Here is a 25,715-nt window from a genome sequence, read left to right as displayed (position 1 = left end):
GGGCCAGAGGACAATGTGAGATGTGAAAGTCAGAAGGTATGCTTGGGGGCTAAGTCAATAGTCTTGACTGGCTAGAGAAAAGGGAACATGATAAACAGTAGTGAGGGATAAGGTCAGACAGGGAGATGTAGACTGTGGCCAGCACTGATGTACTAAGTGAGGAATTTGTGCTTTATTGAAGAATTATATTTGGGTAGTCACCGAAGCCTTCTGTATAGGGGAGCAGTGTGTTGAAAGAAGGCTAAGAGTGGAGTGTGGAGGTAGGAGGGCACTAGTGAGGAGGAGAGGCAAGATGGGCCAGAAACATGAAAACATGAGGAAGATGAAGCAACAGCCTTAGCAAAAAAATCACTATCCTTTAGTGCCTGGAGCCCATTGTGCTTTTATGTTCTCTTATCAACTTGGAAATTTTCTTTCCCCTCTTTCCTATTAAGTTTCCCTTACTGACTCACTTCCTCTACCATCTTTTCTATTCAGTCTTTTCATTCTTTTTGGCCTACTTAGCTAGTGTCTAATACTTTCCATTAGGGAAGAAAAGTCAAAATAGGAACAGTTCTTGTTTGAACTTCTCAATGGGAACTGAAATTAAGCAATAAGGCAGGTTGTACAGTGGCCACACTTGTTGGAAGGCCCCAGGAGACTACATTTCCTTTTTTCCCAGCAGGCCCTGCACCCCCCAACCCCACCCCAGCCCAGGGCTGCACTGGCAGCCAGACTAAATTTGTAGTTTTTCCACTAAAGACCTCAAATGGGAGCATATACAGTTTTCTGTTGAGTTTTTCTTTTTCAATAGAAAATAAAAATTAAAACTGAATTACTGATCAGGGGTTTGGGGTCAGCTCTCAGGACCACCCACAGTCACTTCCAAAGGCAGAATTCCTGAATGAGTTACAGAGGAAAGAAAAACAGGATGAAATCTAGGAATATAGGGCACATACACCAAGAAAGAGAAAGAAAAGGAGAAGACCAAATTTTAAAAATTATATCTGAAATATAAATGAAGGTACTGGATGCTCATCTGTAAACTTATTTCACTATTCATTTTATTTATTTTAATTTAAATTTCATTTATTTATTTATTTGAGAGAGAGACTGAGAGAGCAAGTGGGAGAGAGGGGCAAAGGGAGAGTGAAAGAGAATCTTTTTTTTTTTTTTTTTCTAAATTTATTTCTGAGAGAGAGAGAGAGAGAGATCATGAGCAGGGGAGAGTCAGAGAGAGAGGGAGACACAGAATCTGAAGTAGGCTCCAGGCTCTGAGCCAGCTATCAGCACAAAGCCCGAAGTGGGGCTTAAACCCACGAACCGTGAGATCATGACTTGAGCTGAAGTCGGATGCTTAACCGACTAAGCCACCCAGGGGCCCCTGAAAGAGAATCTTAAGTAGGTTCTATACTCAGTGTGGAGCCCGATGCGGGGCTCAATCCCATGAGCCTGGGATCATGACCTGAGCTGAAATCAAGAGTTGAATGCTCAACCAAATGAGCTACCCGGGCACCCCTCACTATTCATTTTAAAACCGTCATCAAGATAATTTCTTCCTAACACAAATGAAAAATTTGTCTTTAGATTCACTTCCATTTTTTTGCATTTTATGGTAATTTACTGTACAGTAATATGTAATATTCTAAAAAGAAACTGAAAATCTAACCTCAAAAATTTTCCCAATCCATTATATTCTTTGTGGAAACTTTAGGAGTTCTAAAAAAATAACATTCAATCCAAGTGAAATAAACTATTGCTTATATGTATATATTTATATATATATATATATATTAAAGCTTAGGCATCAGGTATATTTTTAAACTTCTAAACTTATCACTATATCCCAAGAGCCTAGTGCATAGTAGGCATTCAATAGATATTTAATTAATTAGTGAGGATTATTGAAAAATAACCCAAAGTAGACATTAAAAATTTTTAGTAGTATATTTATATAAAAATAATATCAGAAAATTGAGTATTAAATCAAAATATTTAGAAATAATTCCTATTTAAACATTTTTCCTTTTGTCTATATATTTTTAAAAATTTAATTCCAATGTAGTTAACATACAGTGTTATATTTGTTTCAGGTATACAAGATAGTGAGTCAACAATTCTATGTATTACTTGGTGCTCATCAAGTTAAGTGTACTCTTAAAAACTTCCTATTTTTTGGAGTGCCTGGGTGGCTTAGTCGGTTAAGCATCTGACCTCGGCTCAGGTCATGATCTCATGGTTCGTGGGTTCATGCCGTGCGTTGGGCTCTGTGCTGCTTTCTCTGCCCCTCTCCTGCTCATGCTCTCTCTTACTCTCAAAAATAAATAGAAACACTACAAAGCATCCTCTCTGGTACAAGACCACGGATCATTTCTTGGCTCTAAAGAGCCCGGCCAAAATGGAGTGGAACAAGTTTACTGTTTCCAGAGACTGATAACGTATCCCTCATTGATATATTGACTTTTAAATAATATTAATAGAGCATTTAAAAATGAGCTACGTTTTTTTTTCAATTAAACCAAGCTCAAAATACCCAAAAAAAAAAAAAAAATAGAAACACTAAAAAATTAAAACAACAAACTTCCCATTGTTTGAATGACCTTTCAACACAGGAGATTTGCCTTATGTGAATAACAATACTAGATTAAACTACAAATCCATGTAATACCTCAGATCCATAATTCAGACACTGCAATATTGATATTAGAGCATAAAGTAGATCTCAAATGATAGAGCAGTGGAGCACTGAGTGAAAATTAAGTTAAAATATTAAAAAAATTCTTGTCTGTCTAAAACAGTATCTGATCAAATAACATAGTTCAAAGTTTAATTGCTTGTTTGAAATGTGCAAGTAGAACTGGTAGTATATTTCACACCAATAAGTTAACATAAAAATAGAATGAAAAATGTTGCTCATTATTATTTTTTTCTAGGCAGTTAAATTTCAGGATGTTCAGAGTATCTGACATAATGCTAAAAAAACAAGTGGAAACATATCTAGATAATGGCTAATGTTTGGTGTCACCCTGATTCAATACTGGAAATCTCAGGACCTTATACACTCTTTTACATTTATTTATAGAACACATTCTCACAAGTATGGAATGAGGAAAGTGGAAATAAATCACATTGATTTATTTCCTAGTGGATAACTTGGACTCTTTGATGCAGTGTATTTTGGAAGAAAAAGGAAAAAGCAAAAGAAAGCTTTCCAAATCAATAGTCCAGGAGGTGATATAATGGAGGCCCCACTGTCATTGCACAAGTGTTGGGGAGTTTCCTCTTCCATAAAATAGGAGTGCTTGTAGGTTTTCCCTCACGAATGAATTCAATGAAAGCCACAAACACTGTGCAGTCAGCCTAAAACAGCCCCTTACAAAAAAGGGAATCTGGCATATTCACAAAATGTCCATTAGAACACAGACTGTAGTGGGAGGGAAATCTGTGTCAAAAATCTTAGTTTTAGATACAGACTCATCAATTCTACAGAGGGATTTACCATAAGGTAGTAATTATATATATGTGCAAAGATTTACCTAGATGTGAGCTTATTCCAGTATATTGTTTTAATAATGAAAATTATGCATTACTAGGAAACTGATCAAATAAAATACTGTTAAAACAATAAAAGCTATCATTTGTTAGAAACATACTATGTGCCAGGCATGGGCTAAGTGCTTTTCATAGATTTGCTCATTTATTCCGTAAAGCACTGTAAAGCAATCTTACAAAGTAGATACTTCTGTTTCATTTTACAGTTGAAAAAGCAAACTGAGCTCCAGAGAGGCTGACTGAGCTGCTCAGGACCACAGTGCTGGGCAGGGCAAGGGATGAGATCTGAACTGAGGTATGCTTACTCAGAGTAAGGAGTGCTTAACCATACTTGTAGAATCCTCTCAAGCTGTTGAAGAAAAAAAAATCACAGCATGCAAAGACATTAACCATGTTAGTTAACAACATATTAACTGAAAAAAAGCACATTACAAAACGGTACATGCAACACACATACCCTTTTTGTAAAATGAAGAAAAAGTATACATGCCTATTTCTAGGGGAGAAAATGGCTAGAAATATGCCAGAATGCTAACTGTTTATCTTGGGGTTGTGGGATTATGTGTTTTAAGTTTTCCTTTGTGTATTTTGTGTGCTTTTATGTAATTTCCAAATTTCATACTATAAATATGTATTATTTTGCAATCAGATAAACATTAATGCTATTAAAAAGAAAAATGTCTAATAGAAAGCATATAGAGCCTGCACTTTACGCAATATGAAACGACATATTTCTATTTTAAAAACTCAATTCCAGCTTCCTGCATGAAATCTCCTCATCCGTCCTAGGCGGTATCACAGGTTTCATCACAAAAGGGTGACATGATGGTCAGTTCATCTCTCTAGCCTCAGAGCTCCTCCCATAGGGTTTGGTTTGCTCTATTACTTAATCAGATGATCCTTGGAGGAGCTTAATGTAATTATTTGAGCTTTTTTTCCCTAGGGAAAGAGTTTTTTCTTCTTCAATTTAGCAAATATTTTCAAGACCTACATGTATTAAATGTGTACCATAAGCCAATGGTCTATACATGGTGGATATAGAGAGAGGAATGAGACACATTACGTGCACTGACAATTCTCACAATATAGTGGAAGAAACAGATATATAACAAGAAAAATTATGCTGCAAAATTTTATGAGGGGAAGGAAAAGTCATTGTAGGACTCCAGGGGTATTCTGCTGAAGAGTTAAAAGATTGACTGGAGGACATACTTAGTTACCCAAAGAAATAACATGAAAAAAGATGTGCTGAAGTAGAGTAAATAAAAGATACACAGGACTGTTGTTTCTGACAAACAAAAGCAGGTGACAGCTTCACTTGGACTGGCTCTTTCTGTACAAAATTAATGTCTACAAGGCACAGTGCATGACAAACAAGTAATAAAAGTAGCAAGCTAGAGCTTCAAACCATTTGTGCAAATGACTTTCTGTCATATTCTTGTCAATGTAATTTAGAAAATTAACTTTATACTATGAACTCCATCAGCTTACATTCCTCTAGTAGCTTTGATCTTAACATGAAAACAACCACTGAGTTTTGATCCCAGAAAGGAAAGAGTTCTTCGAGAAAAAGAATTACTGGTTTAGGAGGCCAGACCTTGCTCTCGTGCAGCCAGGAGGCATGTGTGCAGGTTTCGAGGGATGACGAGACTTGAGGGTTAGGAAATCCTGTGTATGTGCGAGTGGCGCAGAAAGGGAGGCTGAAGAGGCAGTGAACTGTTAGGTCAGAACTGCCTCTTTTTCTCAGGGCGTCAGTCGTCAGTCAACATCAGGGACTAAAGCAATAGAGACATTAATATAAAGTAACTGACAGCTTCTTGGGCTGTTTCCATGTCATGCTATTCACTGTCTCCCTAGTCTTTCTATCTCCGTACGGAGACAGGAGCTCCTAGGGAAAAACAGGTTGTAGCAGTCTTCCACTGCATTTTAGGAGAGGTCATTACAAGACCAACATTACGGGGGAAGAAAGAGTCAGGAAAAACAAACAACAAAAACTGCTGTGAACGAGGGAAATTGTAGTTTTTCATAAATTGTGACAATTTGAACTATCAGAGAAGCATGAAAAGATGCAGGAGAAGCTGTCACTCTGTAGAGGTGAGAAACTCTAGGACATGCCAGAAACGGGAAGTGAGACAGGAATAGACTTTATCACTGTGGCCCGTAGCTGGAAGCGAGAAGAGAATAACACAGTCTAACCAAGAACAATCCATATACTAAAATCACCAACCAACGGTGAAAATAAGCCATGAGAGCTCCGAAAAAACACTACAAAGCAAAGGAAAGAGAATATCATCTTAAAAAGTGAGGGGAAGAAGATACTAGTTACCATAAACACCCTGTTGCAGAATTTAGGGGAAAAAAAGTCAGGAAAGTTTTTGGTTTTCTTTAGACTGTGAAAAAATACATGATTTCTGGAAAACTGCAAAAAACCACTGAGAGGAAAGAACGGTCTGATATGAGGTTAAAAAGAATAGATGATATAAAAAGGAAATTAGAAAAAACAATACATGCCAAGGAAACTAAAAAATGCATTTATACAGTCATGATCTACACTGATGGAAGTAGAGCAAATATAAATAATTACTACCGGAGAAAAATTTGAAAACCTTTACAATCATATACAAAGCAAAAGGACAAATATATAAAGAAATAGGAGGGAAAATGTCACAGGTTTGAAAGAAAAACAAAATATACATAATTGATATAAAAAAGACATAAGTCACCATATATTGTATTGATAAGTCTTCACAGCTTTAAAGCAGTGCACTGTGTCCTTCTATTCTACAGTTTGAGTTTCCATGTGTAATACAGGATGTCAAGTGTCACACATCTCTAGTAAACATTAAGGCTTCATCCATGTTTCAACGTATCTATAATCAAGTGACAGAATCTTACTAAAATTAAAAAAGCTTTAAATTTTCTAAGTGTCTATACATAGAAATCTAAATTCAAACATTTATTTACAGTTTTTTGCTGTTCAGGCATCAGTCTCTGGCTAAGTCTCTATATACTTAGAGAAAAATACGTTAAAAAAGAAGAGTAGGATAAATAATTGTGATACTTTTGAAATATTCATTGTCTACAAAACAATGGGCTATTTAATGTGTAGTCTCTGCTAAAATATGATCTAAATCTAGGGGAGGCTGGGTGGTTCAGGCAGTTAAGCATCCGGCTTCAGCTCAGGTCATGATCTCACGTTTTGTGGGTTTGAGCCCTGCACCAGGCTCTGTGCTGACAGCTCAGAGCCTGGTGCCTGCTTCCGATTCTGTGTCTCCCTCTCTCTCTGCCCCTCCCCTGCTCAAACTCTGTCTCTCAAATATGAATAAACAGTAAAAAAAAAAAAAAAATTAAAAAAGACCTAAATCTAAATTATCTAAATTAGGTAAAATAATATACTTAAAAATTTTTTGCAAAAAAGATTTCATGAGCAAATTCTCTCATATATTTCAAATATAATTTATGTATTTTATGGGGACATATTAATCATGAAATCAGATATAAACATGAACAGTAAAAGAAGTATGAAATGATATAGAGGCTTGTTTTGAAGAGGTCATTGCAGGGGCTGCTGGGTGGCTCAGTCGGTTAATCATTGGACTCTTGGTTTCCGCTCTGGTCACGATCTCACGGTTTCATATGCTTGAGCCCTGGGTTGGGCTCTGTGCTGGCATCACAGAGGCTGCTTGGTATTCTCTCTCTCCCTTCCTCTCTGTCCTTCCCCCACTTGTGCTGTCTGTCTCCTTCAAAATAAACAAACTTAAAAAAAAGATGTAATTTCAGCATTACATATATTGTTTTCATGTTTCTAAAGGGTATGGACTTTCTGATATTTAAATGATATGTGACTGAAAACAACAGGGTACTAATGGTTGCCTTACGTTCAGAATTGTGCAAGTCTTGGAGACTATTTACCCCTGATAGTACCACCAAAGGTTGAAAAGTAAAAATTCAGAAAAATGTGATACGTATGTGTACGCGTGAGTACAGAAAAGGAGGGTTTGTTCATAAAATATGAAATTCAAATTTTCTTTTAAAGTAATTCAATAAAATAAATTAAAAAACTTTAATTGCTTAATTGAGTTATACCAAGAGTCAGGAGATTTTGGTGCTATGTAGACACACTGCTTCAACAGAATGCAAGTCAATGGTTGCCATGTTCTTGGTTGGACCCAACTCTTCAGTGGAAGAGAAAAGAGTATGTTGGATAGAAATAATAAAGAATAATTTAGGTGAGCTGAGAAATCGAAGCCAATGAGACAAGACACTAGGGACACTGTTTAACAGTCATTCAGGTTTGGAGAAATATTCTGAGTCTGTGAGACAAATAGTTTTGTTTGTTTGAAAATCAATTTTGACTAAATACAAATACAAACAATAGAGAAACCTAACCAAGGTCTGAATAAAAACTTTCTTCTAAATTGTTCTCAAATGTGGCATATTCATCATTCAGCAAAATTTACATTAATGTAAAATAGAAGACATGTCAACGTGTGTCCTAAGAAAAGATAAAAGTTTTATGAAATCTCCATTTTTAGTCATTTTGGCGATTTAGACAATTATAATTGTTATCCCTAATTTTTAATTAGAAAAAAAGTCAACAGATGCATATAAAAGAAATCCAAAGTTTTTATAGTTATTTATTTTCATTTAGCTAAACTGCCTTGCCATACTAAGAAAACATTTTTGTAAAGGTTAAATAAAGTATTTCATGGCAACCGCTGCTTCTCAGTGCCTGTATAACAAGAAACATGAGCCAAAGTTGTGCAAGTTGGTTTTCTTTCCCAGTAAGGGAATGTGGTATCTAAGACCTTGTCCTAACTCATTTTATCCCCAAGTGTAAGTCAAGCAAGTCAAATATGAACTAATGCCTGAAGGGAAGTCCCTGACTCCAAAAGTATGGATTATTTCACATTTATCTTAAAATCTGCTCTCGGAGTTCTTAAAATTCACTAACTTGGCAAGTCAGGAATTATCATGAGAAATGAAATAATTTCATAACTATGAAGTCATCCAACATTCCATGCATCTGACACTCATTGGGCTTGGCCATGTCTTGGGCATTATTCTGACCTTTAGATAATAAGCTCTTCAATATCCTGTTCAGTATGGAAATAATTAAAAAGTGCCACAGTATAATAGGTAGGCCATTGTCTTTAATAGAGTTAATGCTTTTGGTACAGGCTTGTGCTAATAGGTTATGATTAGACACAATCACATTATGTATGCTGAAAACTTTATAACATGCTTAATCAGTATTTCCCATTACTTAAAAATGGCAAAATACCATGCTTTAATGGTCCAGCTGCATTCCTTTTCTCCAAGTACTCTGTATTAAAATTCACATTTAAAATTAGTTCAGTAAAGGACCTTTATGTTTAGACATCAAGAATTCACATTTCCAGAGCACGGGCTTGTGAAAAGCCTTTGAGTGTCTTGTAAAAAGCTTAAGGAATCTTCAGTACATTTTTCTCCAAAGCTATATTTCAGTATCTAAAATTTATTGCCAGAGGAAGGACAGAGAGACCATTAGCAGCACCAGCAGTCATCCCTCTGGGTGCTTCACAGCTGAAATATTCCCCAGTTGTCCCCTTTCATGCAGGCTTATAGAAAACTCCAGAAATCAGCTCTGGGACTGAATAAAGTGTTCTATCACAATCCTATCTTCCCCATTTCTGGTGAAAGACTTTAAAAGTCTTAACTAGGTCATATTGCAAATGATTTTTACAAAGAAGCTTGGAAATATACAGGAATAAGAACAACTCAGTCCCAAACTTCTTCCTCTCATTTGGAGTAAATGCATTTCCCAATAGAAAATGGAGAAATTCTAAATATGCTCCAGCTACCAGATACTTAACAACCAAAACTGTTAGGGCCCCATTTACCTCTACTGGTGACCTCACATGGCCCTCTAAGCTTCCTTAGAGAATGTAAGTCTCCTGGAATTTCTCATGAAACTGAAATATTTTAAGAGAGAAACGTAAAGGAACAGAGTCTACAGTCTACTGCTTTGCTGTTTCAATTACTGCTTAAAACTGAAATAAAAATACAGTCGATGGTGATTGGACAGTAGGTTCTGGGTACTCAAATGGAGTCAGTGTTTACAGAAAATTTTGGATTAAAATCCTTGCCAGATGGTCCCAAGAAGTGTTTACCTCACTGTTGATTTTAGCTATCTTAATGTCAGCAACAGTAAAAAGAAGCTTGTTACTGCCACTGGGGAGCAAAGGCATACAATCCTTCCTCCCCACGTGGAATTGCTAGTTGCAGACAGCTGTGCCCTACCCAACAAGGGTGATACTGTAGGTTTCTGGGAATCGACTTCCATGGCTAGAGAAGGAGACAATGTGTGGCACAGCTGACTTGAAGTGATTTACTTTAAATAGGTAATATCTGGTAATATACAATGTACTTTTGGTTTATGACAAACCAGTTAAGGACTTTTCACAGTTAAGTTGAGAAGAGATGGGGGCGCCTGACTGGCTCAGTTGGTAAATCATGCAACTCTTGATCTCAGGTTTGTGTGTTCGAGCCCCATGTTTGGTGTAGAGTTTACTTACTGTTAAAAAATTTTAAAAAAAAATTGGGAAGAGTTGGACATGCACGTGGACCTGAAAGGTGTTCTCGTTTGGAGAATCCCCTCCTGCAGGGCTTTTCTAGTTGTCAGAATTTTCACTAGAGGCCAGTGGGAGGTCACGGAGGAGGAGGTGTGGGACACCAGGACCATTTGTAATTGAAAGCCCAACTTCATTGACAGTATATGGAAGCATACATTTTGAGATTGGAAGCACACAGACCTCTTTCTGTGGGCCTGTACAGTATACACAAAATATCCAATCTGATGCAAAAAACACTACTTAAGTGTGTTCCTATTTCCTATTTCAATAATTTCATATTGTTAAAACAGCTAAACTTTTAAGTGTATGTTCTTGAGAAATGTCAGAAACATTGTAAGTAAATAAAAACCCTATTCAGTGAATGTTTACCAAATGCCTAATACGAGCAGGATACAGGATTAGATACTATGAAAAATGACTTTTTTAAAGCCTCCTACTCTTTTTTCCTCTTTTTACCTTCAGCAAAACCTCTTCTACCTTCACACACATCCTCATTCTCTCTCTTCTGTCTCAAAATAAAAGGAGGCTTTTGTGGTAAGTTGCATGTGGCCGCAAATTGGCTCAGCAACTCTCAGTAAGAGGCAAAACCTAGGTCCTCATTCTCTGGACCTGGCCTAAACCTCTGAATTGCTCTGCCTAACAATGTGACGGAGATTGTGCACAAGCTCTGAGCTTAGGCTCAAATGGATTTGCAGCTTCTGCTTTTGCTTTCCTGTCTGGGCGAGGCTCCTGGGGCGGTCATGTGGAAGAGATCCCAGAGTACACTGGCCAACAGCCTGCCAATTACTACACATGTAGGTGAGGCCATCATGGACCAGTGGGCCCCAGCTGGCCTACCAGCTGATGGCAGCCTCACAAATGAGCCCGGCCGACACTGGCAGAGGAACCTCCTGAGTGCATCCAGATTTCTGGCCAACAGACTCATGAGCTACTAAGTTTTTCAAGCTACTAAGTTTTGGAGTGCTTTGTTAAGCAGCAGTAGATATTTGATATTAACCTCCTCCCATCTAGAGGATTCCTTTCTCTTCTCCCTTTCTAAGCTTGTACACCATTAACCATTTTTCCTTTTCTGTACATCACTCTCTTCTATTTCTTCTCATATATAGCATGTTTAAGTTTCTTCCATTTAAAATCCATGTTTGGATTTCTCTAGCAGCTTTCTCTAGCTAACACCCAATCAAGACTTAAAAAAATTTTTTTTATGCTGAATCTCTCCATTTACTCACCTCTCTTTATTTTCAACCCACTTCAATTTGGCTTCAATCCCTGTTTTGCCATGAAAATGTTTTCCTTGAGCCATCAATGACCTCTCAATTGCCAAATGCAATGGTCTCTTCAGTTCTTGTCTTATTCAATTTCCATAAGGCATCTGATAATTCTGTACCTCTAGATATTCTCCTTTCCTGGCTTTTAGAATACCATATATTCTAGTTTTCCTGTTATGTCTTAGTTTTCCTCATACCTCTTATTCTTTTTCAATGGATCCCATTCCTCAGCCTAACTCCCAAATTCTACTATTATTCTTTATGGCAGCCTACCTCCAAGATCGCTTCATCGATCCTTGTCTCCTGTTACTTGTGCTTTTGTGTAGTTTCCTCCTACACTAAGTAGGGCTGGTCTGTGTAACCACTAGGATATGACAGAAATGATAATGAATGACTTCATAGTCTAGTTCATAAAAGACACTGTGGCTTCTGTCTTGTTCTACCTTCAATCACCTGATTTGGGGGAAAGCCTGTGGCTATGTCATGATATTCAACCAAGTCTATGGAGAGATCCTTATAGCAAAGAGCCAAGTCTTCTTGTCAAGAGCCATGAAAGTGAGCCATTTTGGAAATGGATCCTCGAGCCCAGTCAAGCCTTTAGATGACTATAGTTCCAGCTGATGTCTTGACTACAACCTTCTCAAAGACTCTTAGATACAACTACCACTCCCAAAATTCTTGGCTAATGAAATGGAGGCAAAAAAAAGTTTGTTGTTTCATATAGTCAAGTTTTGGGGGTAATTTATTGAACAGCAAAATGCAACTAATATAGATTTTGATATCTCCAAGTAGAGTGTTATTCTAACAAAAGCCTAAAAAAATGCAAGGGGCTTTGGAGCAGGCAAGTGGGCAGAAACTGGGAGGACCTGAGAAGAGTTTTGATGAATATCTAAGGTGCTTCAAAGATAGTTTTTTAAATATATTTATTTGTTTTGAGAGAGAGAGAGAGAGAGAGAGAGAGACAGAGACAGAGACAGACAGACACCGAGCATGAGCAGGGGAGGGACAGAGAGAGAGTGAGACGCAGAATCCGAAGCAGGCTTGAACTCACAACCATGAGATCATGACTTGGGCTGAAGTCGGAGACTCAACCAACTGAGCCACCTAGGTGCCCCATCAAAGATATTTTTAATAGTTGTTTCATGGCTGTAGAGAAGGCTGTCAGTGAGGACATGAGGAAAATGTTGGATGCTGGAGGAAAGGGGATCTTTGTTATGTAGTGGCAGAGAGAGTTTAGCAACACTACAATCTGCAGTGACAGGGAAAGTAGAAATGTGCCCAATCAGAGAAGCTGGGTAGCTCAGTCAGTTAAGCATCTGACCCTAGACTTTGGTTCAGGTTATGATCTCATGGGTTTGTGACATCGAGCCCTGCCTCAGGCTCTGCTCTGACAGCATGGAGCCTTCTTGGTATTCTCTCAAAAAGAACAGAGAAAAAAAAAAAAAAAAAAAAAAAAAAAAAAAAAAAGGAAACAAAAAGAAAAGGGAAAAAAAAGAAAAGAAAAAAAAAAGAAATGTACCTAATTAACTATATGATTTACCTAAGGAGATTTCTGGGCAGTATTGAAGTACCTTCTAGCTTCTATCTGTTGCTTATATTAAAGTCTGAGAGGGGTGACAGAAGAACTGTTAGATAAACAGGAGCCATGACTGGCTAGTTTTGAACAAGGGAAATGATGCTAAAATCAAGAAATGGTTTCCAGGCAAAGATCAAATCCAGATCATGACAAGGAAAGCTGGGTTTAGGGATGAAGGTAAGGATGTGGCTATAAAATCCCTTGTCAGGATCTCAGAAAAATCTTAATGGGGGTTTCAACAAACTATTCAAACAATAGGGCTTCTAAGACACATAAAGGTGATGTCCCTCAGCAGGGTCAGTAAATCCCAAAGGAGAGAAGGAATTATCTTGACGAGATACATGATTTTTGTCTACTGTAACAAACCTCAGTAAGATTAACAAGAGACCCACAAAGTTGTTTAAAGAACTGTATTGGAAGAAACACTGCCAATTTAGACTGAAATAGATGAAGACAGTACAAAATGGTAAAGAGGCCTGGGATTCTTCACAATTCTACTGACAGAAAGCAGGCTGAGAAAACTGTGAAGTGCAAACAAAGGGCATTTTTCATGGAAAGGGATGGATGACTCAGAGGTTTGAGCCAAGAGTCCAAAGCCATGAGCTATGGACAATTATTCCTGCGCAGGAGGATGAGTGATTACTAAGAGAGAAACTTCTGACATTTACTGGCTGGATATTAGAATGTCTGGACCAGTAACTTTGATGTGATTCCCTTTTTCTTCTTTTATGAATGGGAGTGTCTATAGTAGTCATCCTGTGCCCATACCACTGGTGTACATTGTTCTACAGCAAGACATTAACTATCAAAGTCAACATCAGTTAGCACTGTCTCCTTGGGCACACTGCTCTATTCCCACAGCTACCTAGGCACAATTGATACACCCAATTTTTACCTCTGGGCCAGATTATTCTTTTGAGATCCTGACCCTTAAACTCAATTTGCCTACTCTACATGGCCATTTGGATGTCTTCTTAGAAAGGGGAAAGGGAAGGAAAGGAACTTTGGTTATAGAGAATTGAGTCTTTAATTTACTAGACAGTCTATAAATGTTATTTCATGGGACAGTCACAAAAATCTCTTGATTTTGCAGAAGAAGAAGCTGAGGCTCCAAGGAATTAAGAAAGTTTTCTAATCTGATACAGCTAACAAAACTTAGGAGTGAAATCCAGGCATTTAGGACTTCAAATCTGTGTTTTTTTCTAATATATCATCATTCCTGCCCTTCCAAGTAATTCAAAACTCACGGTGTCCAAAATGGATTTTACAATCACTGTGTTGTGCTCTCATACCCTATTCTATCCTCTGTACTCTCAGTGCCTGTCTTCTTTCTACTCAGTTCCCTGTCTTGGGCCAACAGCAATACTACGAACTTGTCCCCTCAGTTTGAAGCCTCAGAGTCAAACCTGGCCTTTCTCTTTCATGACAATGACCAAATCCTGGTGACTGTAACTCCCAAATAGCTTCCAAATAGATCACTTCCCGCGCGAACCTTCTCCTAGCACTTTAAAGATTTTGTTCCATTGTCTTCTAGCCTCTAAAGAGAAGTTCATTGTTACTATTTCCCCTACAGTTTTCCTCCAGGTAATCCTCAAGATTTCCCCCTTCCCTTTGGTTTTTAGTAGTTTCTTTACGAGGTGCATGAGGGTGAGTTTCTTTGAAACGTCTGGAGTTTTCTGAGCTTCTTTGGTCTGCAAGTTTCTATCTTTCAGAAAACTCAGGAAATCTTTCGATGTTATTTCTTTTTTTTCCTTTTGTGGCCCCATGCTCTCACTACTCTCCTTGCATCCTTGGATTGCAGTTACTCATTTGTTAGATCTTTTGAAAGTGTCCCACAGGTCCCTGCAGTTCTGCTCATTTTGTTTGAAACTTTTTCTCTCAGGCTGGATGATTTCTACTGATCTATCTTCAAGTTTACTGACTTTTTTCTTCTGTCACGTTGTACTCTATTTCTATCACCAAATGACAAATTGCCACAGATTTAGCAGCTTAGAAGAACATACATTTGCCATCACTCTGTCTGTGGGTCAGGAGTCTAGGCAGAAAAGGATTCACTTCCAAGCACACTCAGGTTGTTGGCAGAATCTATTCCCCTGTGGCTACTGGATGAGGGCTCTGACTTACTCTGACTGGGAATGGCAGCCATCTGTGGGTCCTGGAGGCTTCCCACAGCTCCCTGCCCCAGGGCCTCCTCAAAGGCAGGGACGACAGGACAGTTTGCTTCTTTCAAGGCCTGCAGGAATGTATGTGTGTGTCTCTCTCTTTCTCCAGAAAAGGGTCTGATCCCTACTTTAGGGCTTTTATCTGATTCAATTATGTCCACATAAAATTCTCCCTTTTGATTAATGAAAAATCAACTAATTTGGGACCTTAATTACATCTGTAAAATAACTTCACCTTTGCTTAAGTTGCTTTAAAATATATGTCTGGTAATTCTAACCTCTAGGTCATCATAGCATTGGCATCTGTAAACTCTTTTTCTCTTGATATTAAACTACATTTTCTTTTTTTTTCTTTGAGATTCCTGAGATCTGTCAAATAATTTTGGTTTATATTATGGACAATGTAAATGTTTTGTGGTGGAGACTCTGGATTTTCTTCTAATTGCTCCAGGGTCTTAAGGGTTTTGATTTAATAAGTAATCAATTTATATAGATTCAATCTGAAACTGTCACACCAGGGCAAGCGGCAGCTCAGATTAGTCCAGTTCTTTAAGCCCTGAGTAGAGGCTGCTTTCAGTTTTCCCCATGTACGGGTGGTTTAGCAGACAGTTGAGCCAAATTATTTCCCTGCTTTCTGGCTTTCCCCTTTCCAAGGTTTCCTCTTCACTCTCTAGCAGCCTTGTTGACCTGAGCTCTTTCCCCTGGTACCTTGGGCCAGAAAGATGATGGGCTACTCCTGTAATGAAGCAACTGCAGTTGCCATCAAGGCAAAGCCACAAAAAAATAGGGAATTCAGTCTGCAGACCACTTGCTCAAGTTTTGATTCCACTCCAAAATCTGCCTGCCTTTGTTCAGTTTCCAGAGGTAGTAGTTTTCGTGCTTTGCTCAGAATTTATATGTATTATTCACAGAAGGATGAGTTTGCTAAAGCATTCACACCAAGCTATGACTTCTACTCTGTCTTGGCTCACTGCCTATCACCTCTATCACTCCTGGGCTCTGCAGCAAGGTCCACAGTCCTCCCTGTTTGCATTCTCAATTTCCTCCAGGCTCTCTTTTCAACTACACCACAGGGATCTTTCCAAGGTGCAACTGTGATCCTGTGACCCCTCTACTTAAAGCCCTCTAGTAGGCAAAAGCTGCCCATCACATACAGGTGTATCTCCTCAAAATGGATTGCTAAGCTCTTCGGAACATAATTCCTCCAAACGGTGGTGTGCTGCAGCTGGCTCGTACTCATTTGTGAAAAAGAACTGCCAAACATTCAGGAAATTTGTGAGCTGGTCGTTACATCACTGATAACTTGAGATCAGCTATGGCGGGAATATTCATATCATTTAAACTGGCCAGCCCTACATATCAGGGCTTCCCCATCAGCACCAAAGAGCCAGTTTACTGACACACACTTCTTCAGTGGGGCACATGATTTCCATGCCTGAGGTCTTTTGAACAAAAGCTGAAAGCCCTGGAACATGACGTGCTAGACACACCTATCTCCCTGGTTCTGCCTCATGTGCTTCCCCATTATTGTTCACCAGGCCAACTTCTTCTCAGCCTTCAAACCTAGCCTCGGCAGAAGGCCAACTTTGACCTCTTCCAGTACATAGTTCCCTGCCTTCGTGTCACCACTGCCTCAAGACCACATCAAGACCACATCAAAGCTGCTTAGCACAGCATCCCAGGGCCCTCATGGGGCCGTCTCGCAGTCTCACATGTATACTCTACGCTGCGGTCAAGTCAGCTCAGTTGTCCTTCCGTGCCATGCTGCGTCATGCCGCTGCGGCTTTCACACATGTTGATTCCTTTATCTGGAACACCACCACCGCCCTCACTTCACTGCCTAACTAACTCTTACTTAAACATTAAAATTCAGTACAAATATGCCTTCCACCAGGAAGCTTTGCCAGAAGCTTTGCTCATCCTCATGTGAGATTTGTAAACATTCTCTTTTGCACTCCCTTGAAGATCTTGTCCATTTCCAGAAGCAATGATCTATATTTCCTGTATCCCTCACTTTTTCTTCCTTTGAGAAGAATTAGTCCTTGTCTTGAATTAGTTCAGTATATATATTTTTTCTTTTTAAAATTTTCTTTTTTTTTTAATAGTTTATTGTCAATTTGGTTTCCATATAACACCCAGTGCTCATCCCCACAAGTGCCCTCCTCCATGCCCATCTCCCCCCTCCCCCCCCACATCCATCAGTCCTCAGTTTGTTTCTCAGCATTCAAGAGTCTCTCATGGTTTGCCTCTCTCCCTTTCCCCCACCATTTCCCCCCTTCTTCTCCCCCATGGTCCTCCGTTAAGTTCCTCCTAATCCTCCTATACGTGCAAACTTATGATATTTGTCTTTCTCTGCCTGACTTATTTCTCAGCATAACACCCTCAAGGTCCATCCATGTTGCTACACATGGCCAGATTTCATTGTTTCTCATTGCCATGTAGTATTCCATGGGATAGATAAACCACATCTTCTGGATCCATTCGTCCATTGATGGACACTTAGGCTCTTTCCATGTTTTAGCTATTGTTGAGAGTTGCTGCTATGAACATTGGGGTACATGTGCTCCTATGCCTCAGCATTTCTGTATCCCTTGGGTAAATTCCTAGCAGTGCTATTGCTGGGTCATAGGGGAGTTCTATTGTTAGTTTCCTGAGGAACCTCCACACTGTTTTCCAGAGGGGCTGTACCAGTTTACATTCCCACCAACAGTGTAGGAGGGTGCCTGTTTCTCCACATCCTCGCCAGCATCGAGTTCTCTGATTTGCTCATTTTAGCCACTCTGACTGGCGTGAGGTGGTATCTCAGTGTGGTTTTGATTTGTATTTCCCTGATGATACTGATCGTGGCTATAAACATTTTACTTTTCTGACTCCCTCATTAGAGAGTAAGTCCTTTACAAAAAGGAATATATTTAATTACATGCAATAGGTCACAATAAAGTAACATTTATTGATTAAAAATGAATGGGAGGGAGGGAGACTAAATCAGCAGCAAGAGAGAAATAATGGCAGACAGGAAGGCTTGTGAGTGACCGAGTCAGGCTTTGAATGCCAGATAATTTGGATATTTAATAGAGGATGGAGAGGCTATAAAGATTTTTGGACAGGAAATTATAATAATTAAAGCATTATTTAGAAATGCTTGAGATGTAGTCTGTAAGATAGATTAGAATAAGGCTAAGCTATAATTCAGAGAATATTTGAGAGAAACTTGCAATCATTCACATGAAAATAAAGATAACTGTTATCGATAAATCATTGCACTTGCCACTCTTCCATTAGTGTTTGAAATTCCTTTTAGTCTGTGTATACATTTTTTCAGGGCTTTTACTTCTTTCTGCTTTAATAATCTATATCCCTCACTTTATTATTTTTTAAATGTTCACTTATTATTTTGAGGAGAGAGAGAGTAAGGTGAATGGGAGGAGGGGCAGAGAGAGAGGAGAGAGAGTCCCAGGCAGGCTCCATGCTGTCAGCTTGGAGGCCAACACGGGGCTCGATCTCCGCAAACTGCAAGATTATGAACTTGCCAAAGGTTGAAATCAAGAGTCGGATGCTTAAGTGCGTCACCCAGGCTCCCCTATCCCTTATTTTAAAAAGCTGACACCTATATAAAAAAATGTAATAAAGTGGAAAAATATCATCTTAACCTACCACTCTGATGCAACCACTGGCAACATTTTGACATGTTTCCTTCTAGCATCTTCTATGTACTTGTTCTTATATTGCTAAGATCATACTACATATATAGAATTTTATATTCTGTTTTCTGACTGATGGGATATGATAACACTTCCTCTTTCTAGGTAAAAATTTGAAGGCCCCATAATTTTTTTTTTTTATCATACAAATGTATTCGTTTTTACTCAACTATTGCCTCAAACAGTAAATATTTTGTTTTTTAATTTTTTGATACCATAAATAAAATTGTGATAAACTTTTTTTTTGTGTGTGTATAAGCCTTCGTTTTAATTTGGATTATTTCCTGAGAGTAGATTGCTAGTAGGGGATTTACTGAGTCGAGGGCTAAGACCATTGATAAGAAGCTTGTTTGCTTCTTATCAAATTGCTTTCTAGAAAGGAAGTATCAATTCCATTTGCACCTTCTAAACAAACTTCAACATGCATGCCATGTGCCATATAATAGTTGAGGAAAACACTTGAAAAATTTATCACTTTAAACAGTTTTGCTAACATAGAATATTTCCTTGTCTAAGACTGCTTTTCAATTTTTTTTTTTAAATGTTTTATTATTTATTTCTAGGAGAGAGAGAGACACTGTGAGCAGGGGAGGGTCAGAGAGAGAGGGAGTCACAGACTCTGAAACAGGCTCCAGGCTCTGAGCTGGCTGTCAGCACAGAGCCCGACGCGGGGCTCGAACCCACGAACCGCGAGATCATGACCTAAGCGAAAGTCGGACACTTAACCGACTAAGCCACCCAGGCGCCCCTGCTTTTCAATTTTTAAAACTGAGTGTGACCAACAAGGAATAGCCTCTTTATGTGTGTGTACACATAGGCATTTTAGAAATGGATACGGAAAGAGTGGTGATGAAGAATTACAGTCTAGTTAATGAAACGGACACTGGCTGGACTTCCCATAAGATAGGGCGGTACTCAAAGCCTATTACTTTCCCTTTAGACAAGAGGAAAAATGATTAGATCTCACTTTAAAATATTTTTATATACAGTGAACTCGAGAACTTTCTATCTATACAGGTCCTGAAGAAGTCAAACACATTTTACTGTTGTGTAGGGAGTACAGGTTGATTATATGTGTTCCATTTAAACAATTACCTGTCATTTCTCAATTTCAGAAACATTTTGCCAAGTTTTCAAGTGATAGAAATAGTATTTAGATCAGGGAGAAACAACTCAATATCAAGCCTCTAGTCTGTGGAGTTTTGTCAACTGAGAGACATTAAAGCAGGGCTGGCAAACCATGGCTTGTGGGCCAAATGTGCTGCAATGCCTATTTTTGTACAGCCTGTGAGCTAAAAATGGTTTTTACATTTTTAAATGGATGGGAAAAAAATAAAAGAATACAATTTCGTGATGTGTGAAAATTATTGAAATTTAAATTTCATAGTCTATAAATGAAGTTTTGTTGGAACACAGCCAGTCTTTCATCATGGCTGCTTTGTGCAGAGTGGAACAGCTGTCAGAGAGACAGGAAGGCCCTGAAAGCCGAAAATATGTACTACCAGGCCCTACACAGAGAAAGTTTGCCAATCTTGGCCTTGGAGTAAGGCTTTCTGTTTTCTTCACTACATCTGACTGCCTTAATGAGTATGTCCCAGATGCTCTGCTGCTCTTCAAAAGTCAATTCTGAACCTTGTTATGGTTTGCATTTTAAACTATCTGCTATTTTTCAGGAGCTTATGAAACTTTCTATTGTGTCCATTTTGGAGCAATAGCCCATTTTCACCTTGAAAGATGGCTTGATTACTAAATCAAGTCCCTGGTAGTTGGAATTCTGAAATTCTAAAAAGTGCATCGTCTATAAATTATGCATGTTTTGAGGGGAAAAGCAAATGTAACTCCTTACACACAAGGCAGAGGCACATCTATTCCAAGTTGTGCTCTCTATTAACCAGGAAGGGAAGTTAATCTGAGCAGTCTATACACAAATCGTACTGGTTGATGGGTGTCTCTATATTCAATTTGGCTACATTAAACAAAGCTTCTCTTGACTCTAAGCTGCACATACTGCCCATATTCTGCGGCAAGAGTCCATCAACTCACACCCACAGTCCTTAGATTCAACTTCATATAATGGGGAGCACTTTACTGAAGACCAATCTCTTGCCGGTTATTGTTCTCATCCAACTTGATCTGAAGTCTACTGAACTGGGATACTTAAGGGCCCTCTGTGGTGGCATATATGATTGTGCAGCTGAATATGTTCAACTATTCCCCAGGAATTAGTTTTGTTCTTCCTGTGTTTGTTTAGGCAAGCAACTGTTGAGGGATATCCAGCATTTTAAGTGATTCTGCCTCAGAGAATGTGTTATAAACTATAAGGCGGGTTTACAACTTTTTAGTTTTAAAATCAGCTTTGGATTTCTGGAATTGGTTGTGTCCGTGTTTCTTCCCATCCTGCTGGGACGAACTGTTGTTAGCAACCTCCTGTGTGGCTCTAAGATCCGCTGACCTCTTTGAAACCTTTCCAGGTGTCATTGCCACTTTCTTGATCTCTGCAATATAAGCTGCATTGTTTAGTGGAGTTAAGTTCTATGAACTTCGGAAATCCTCCCTGAGACTATGAATTGACTAACACCCGAGGTAGCATAAACATGTAGACACAAATGTTCCTAAAACCAAGCCTGCTGGGCAACGCAGGATATGACGTGGAGTCTGGAAAAAGGAACATTTTGCTCACTTGAAAGTCTCTGACTACCTCCAGGTGCAGTGTGAAGCTAAGTGGCTAGTTTTGCTGATCCTCAGATGTAACCTCTCATTAGAACACAACAGAGTTTGCAGTTGTGGATGTAAGGAATTCCAGGAAGACTCTCTGGGCCCATTAAGACTTCTGGCTTCAGAGGGTCCTAAAAACATACTTCCTGCAACCTATGGAGCTTTGTAAAGCAGTAATTTTCTTTCTTTCTTTTTTTTTAACAAAGTTGATCTAAGTTTTAGCCTGAAGATTATGACGACTGTAGCTCATTAAAATTTGTATTCAGAGGATGCAGTCACAAATTAAAAAGGAAAAAAAGTTTAACAGATATTTGTCTTGTTTCCAGTTTGTCATAAAAAGGTTCTTATTGTTTTTGGTAATACCCTTGAGACTCTGCAAGGGATTTATTTGGACTAAGACTCCCATATTAGTCTAGCTTTAAATGTGGAGTATTAGACTGTGATTTCTCCGCCTATCTCTTGAAACCTCACAGCTTGGCTCTGCTAGCAGACAAATCATGCGGCCCAAACCTACGAGGGGTAGACAATGTTGCAGAAATAACATTATATGGCAAATCAAAAGATATGGAATTCAGTCTGGACTCTATGATGGCTTAACAGTTCTCTGTGTCCTTATCTATAACATATGCATAACAAATAGTACAATCCACACGTGGGTACTGTGAAAACAAAACTAGTAACAAATAGGAAAAGACGTTGAAAACATGCAAAAGAGTATAAAAATGAAGGTGCAGGGCTGGCAGACACTGCATGCCTCGTAACACGAAGACTCCTGATCATCCTTCTTTTCTTTTTTTATATTTTGTTTATTTATTTTTGAGACAGAAACAGAGCATGCATGAGGGAGGGGCAGAAAGAAAGGGAGACACAGAATCCGAAGCAGGCTCCAGGCTTCAAGCTGTCAGCACAGAGCCCAATGAGGGGCTTGAACCCATGAACCGTGAGATCATGACCTGAGCCGAAGTTGGACGCTTAACCGACTGAGCCACCCAGATGTCCCCGATCACCCTTCTTATCCTGGCTACAGTATCCGGGAATCTTGAGCGTCACCAAGGGCCATGGTGGTCTGTGCATCTTAAAACGACTGGGAGGGGAGGGGAGGCAGGCTTCCTCCACTTTGCTTTCTGTGGGCTGAGGCCTGAGCCTGTGTGGCTGTGGGCGCGGTGGCCACATGTTCGGTACAGCTGCCCAGGGCTGGGCCTTCCCAGAGGTTCCTCCTGTCCCTACCAGTTCACTGCTGAAAATGCAAGCACTGTGGAAACTTTTCGAATATCTAAACGGTTATAGAACAAGTATTAACATGGGTTGTCTCTGAGTGATTGGAATTATAGGTATTTTTTGGTTCTGTGTACATATCTGTATGTTCTCCCTTTTGCAAGTAGTTAAGAAACAAATCCCCAAAAGATACTCTGAAACAAACAAACTGGCCTTTATGTTACGATGGGCAAACAAGTAAACAACTTAATAAGTCTAACCTGGAAGTTCCTCGAGAGAAACAAGAGAAAACAAGGGCATGCCATTCACTCTGAAAACAGGAGTACAACATTCACGTCCTCTGAGAAATTTTTGTTAAGAGCTGCTATTAAAAAAGGATTTATGTGGCTTTTAAATTAAATAAATATTCTTAAAGAAGAATGTAGTGTAGCTACTTTTCCAAAATTTATACTATTCGTGTGACAATGATGAAAGAGCAAGTAAGAAATCAGAACCTAGCTACTGGGAGGAAAGAAAGAAAAAAAAAAAAAGGCAAGAGGGACCCAGAGGGCATAACATATTGTGAAGCTGGTCTATAGACCAGATGGGAAAACTTGTTCCCTAATCTAACGACTTTCTTTTAATCACAAGCAGTAGTTTCCTTATTACCCAGAGTTTTAGAAATACATTATTCTTGAGATGACTGCCTAGGATTTCTTTTACTCATTTAAGACCACATCTTTGTATTTAATTCATCCTGATATTATCCCTGCAGGGCATATCCCTCTAATTATTCCCATCGAAACTGACAGGAAAATGGAATTATACTACTTGCAAAACAGGCATCCTTTGGTATGTCTTGTCTCTGTGCTCCCTTGGCCATAGATTGTGAGCCGTCCTTGGAGGGCAAGGACTGTGACTTCCCTGTCTTTGAATTCCCAGGGCCCAGTACATGCCTGGCAGAGAATGTAGAAGGGAAAACTAGGAATAAGTGCATACGTAAGGATAGGCAACATGTAGAACTTAGAGTATCTCAAGCACCATTCTAGTGCCGTTATGCACAGTAACTCATGTAATCCTCCCAACCTTATATGACAGGTACTATCATCATCCCCATTTTATATACGAGAAAACTGAGGCACAGAAGGTAAAGCAAGGTGCCCCAGAGCCAGGATCAAAGCCTGTGAACTCTGGCTCTGGAGTCCAAGCTCAGCATCAGCACACCCTGCTGCAAGGCTCCCCCGCTTCCCCTAGCACCTGTGCTGAACAGGGGACTGTCCCTCCCCTTCCAAGAGAAGCATGGCCGCGCTGTGCTCCCATCTCTAAACCTTTCTGGGTTTCTGTCAGATGCAGCTACACCGTGTGGTTCCTTGGGAGACTTTGAAAAAGAAATAGCTGGACACAGGCACACACATGCAGAATAAATGAATCCCCAACCTTAACAATCGTTGTGTTTGTGAAGCTGTTTCTCAGATACCTGTGGGGATTTGTGAGAGCGCCAGCTGTACTGGTGACTACGGAGACTCGCCAGCAGAATATTTTCATCGGTATCCACCTGGCCAAACCGCAGTGTCTCCTGTGTGTCATTACAGATCACAAAATGGCTGAAGACCAACTCCTCTACCTCAGGGCATTTGTTCTGAAAGAAAAAGAATACGAAAGCCAACGTGCATCAGATTAATTGCAAGATGTTTGGCAGCTGTCTGCCCGGTGGCGATTGTTACAACCCAGAAACACTAAATGATCTGTTGTCATTAGCTCTGGTATACAAAGTATTCTATACTTCCAGGATAAGCACAAAAAATACCTTAAAGAGATCTTAAATGTTCCAAGAATATGTTTTGATTTATACTCCTGCAAAATAAATCATACACACAGAAGAGTAAAAGAACAATGAGATCCCTCAAACTTTTAACATTTTAAAATGAATTAACATGCTACAAAGAATGTTGTACTGAGTGGTGCACGTTTTTGAGCAGAGTACTGGAGGCTAGAATTACCATGTTCCTGGCCTTCTAAACTCGCCAATCAAGACCAATTACCAAAGCCACAGTTTGTACCCTACAGAAAGCAAGGATCATTTAGGTAATACATCCCCAGATCCCTTAAGGGGGAGGGTGGATGTGTGTGCGCAAATCTGCTCAGGGAGAGATGTAAATAAAACCATAACTTTCCTTCCATTGTTAAAAGGCTGAACACACAAAACAGATCAACTCCAGAGTCCGTGTAAGCCAAGCTGCAGTTTTCAAGAGCTATCCTGTTAGTTGGAAAACAGTTGTTGGTGTCTGTTTCAGCTAATAGTCATCAATCAGCTCATGTCTTCCATTAATCTGCTGAGGCTCAACAAATTAGTAATATGTTCCTGTGTTGACACCTCCCCTCTCAACTTAATGGGGTCTCCACTGGTTGCTGTTATATCAAAACATGGGCAGAGTGATGGAGCATTTCTGTGCTTACTCTTTTATCACTCTGGTTAGGTTATGGCTTAAAAAGCTATAAACATACTTTTGGTAAATGAAAAGAATAGTTAGATAGATGCTCAAGTTGAGAATGCGAGAAAAAAGATCTTAATTGGCCAATCAATTTGCAGACAGTGGGAGGTACTGGTAACAGATGCTTCCCCAGTTGGCCTCTATTTCCTGGTTGTGGAGTTAAATGTCACAATGTCACACCTGGTCATTTGCCATTTTCCCAAGGGGAGAGAGAGTAAAAGGGGACACGTTACTCACGAGCATAGTGATTTGAGTATGAGACCTAGAGCCAAGGAGTCTAAGGATGAAAGTAACTGGAATGCAGCCTTGACCAAGATGCAACCTAGAGCCTCTTCAAGAACAGCTATGTTGGGAGGTAGAATCCACTCCTGGTCAACAAGGCCCCCTAAATGGCTGGGCAGTGCTTTCTGGCTGCTGTTTATGAAGAGGCCCTGACACACCGCATTCTTCCAAATACCCTTGGGG

General features: G+C 39.3%; 1 protein-coding gene across 1 annotated transcript in view; it reads right to left on the bottom strand.

The window, feature by feature from the left end:
• The window catches only part of VPS13B (vacuolar protein sorting 13 homolog B), a 770,486-nt gene that overhangs the window by 61,821 nt on the left and 682,950 nt on the right, over positions 1-25,715 (bottom strand). The window contains exon 43 of the mRNA XM_039218135.1: positions 24,236-24,397. Within this exon, the coding sequence (XP_039074066.1) occupies positions 24,236-24,397 (162 nt within the window). The remainder of the gene's footprint in view (positions 1-24,235; positions 24,398-25,715) is intronic.

Source organism: Hyaena hyaena, unplaced genomic scaffold (assembly GCF_003009895.1).
Source record: "Hyaena hyaena isolate Hyena2069 unplaced genomic scaffold, ASM300989v1 scaffold_737, whole genome shotgun sequence".
Lineage (NCBI taxonomy): Eukaryota > Metazoa > Chordata > Mammalia > Carnivora > Hyaenidae > Hyaena > Hyaena hyaena.
The sequence above is the reverse complement of the archived record's forward strand: the minus strand, read 5'-3'. Positions and strand labels throughout refer to the sequence as shown.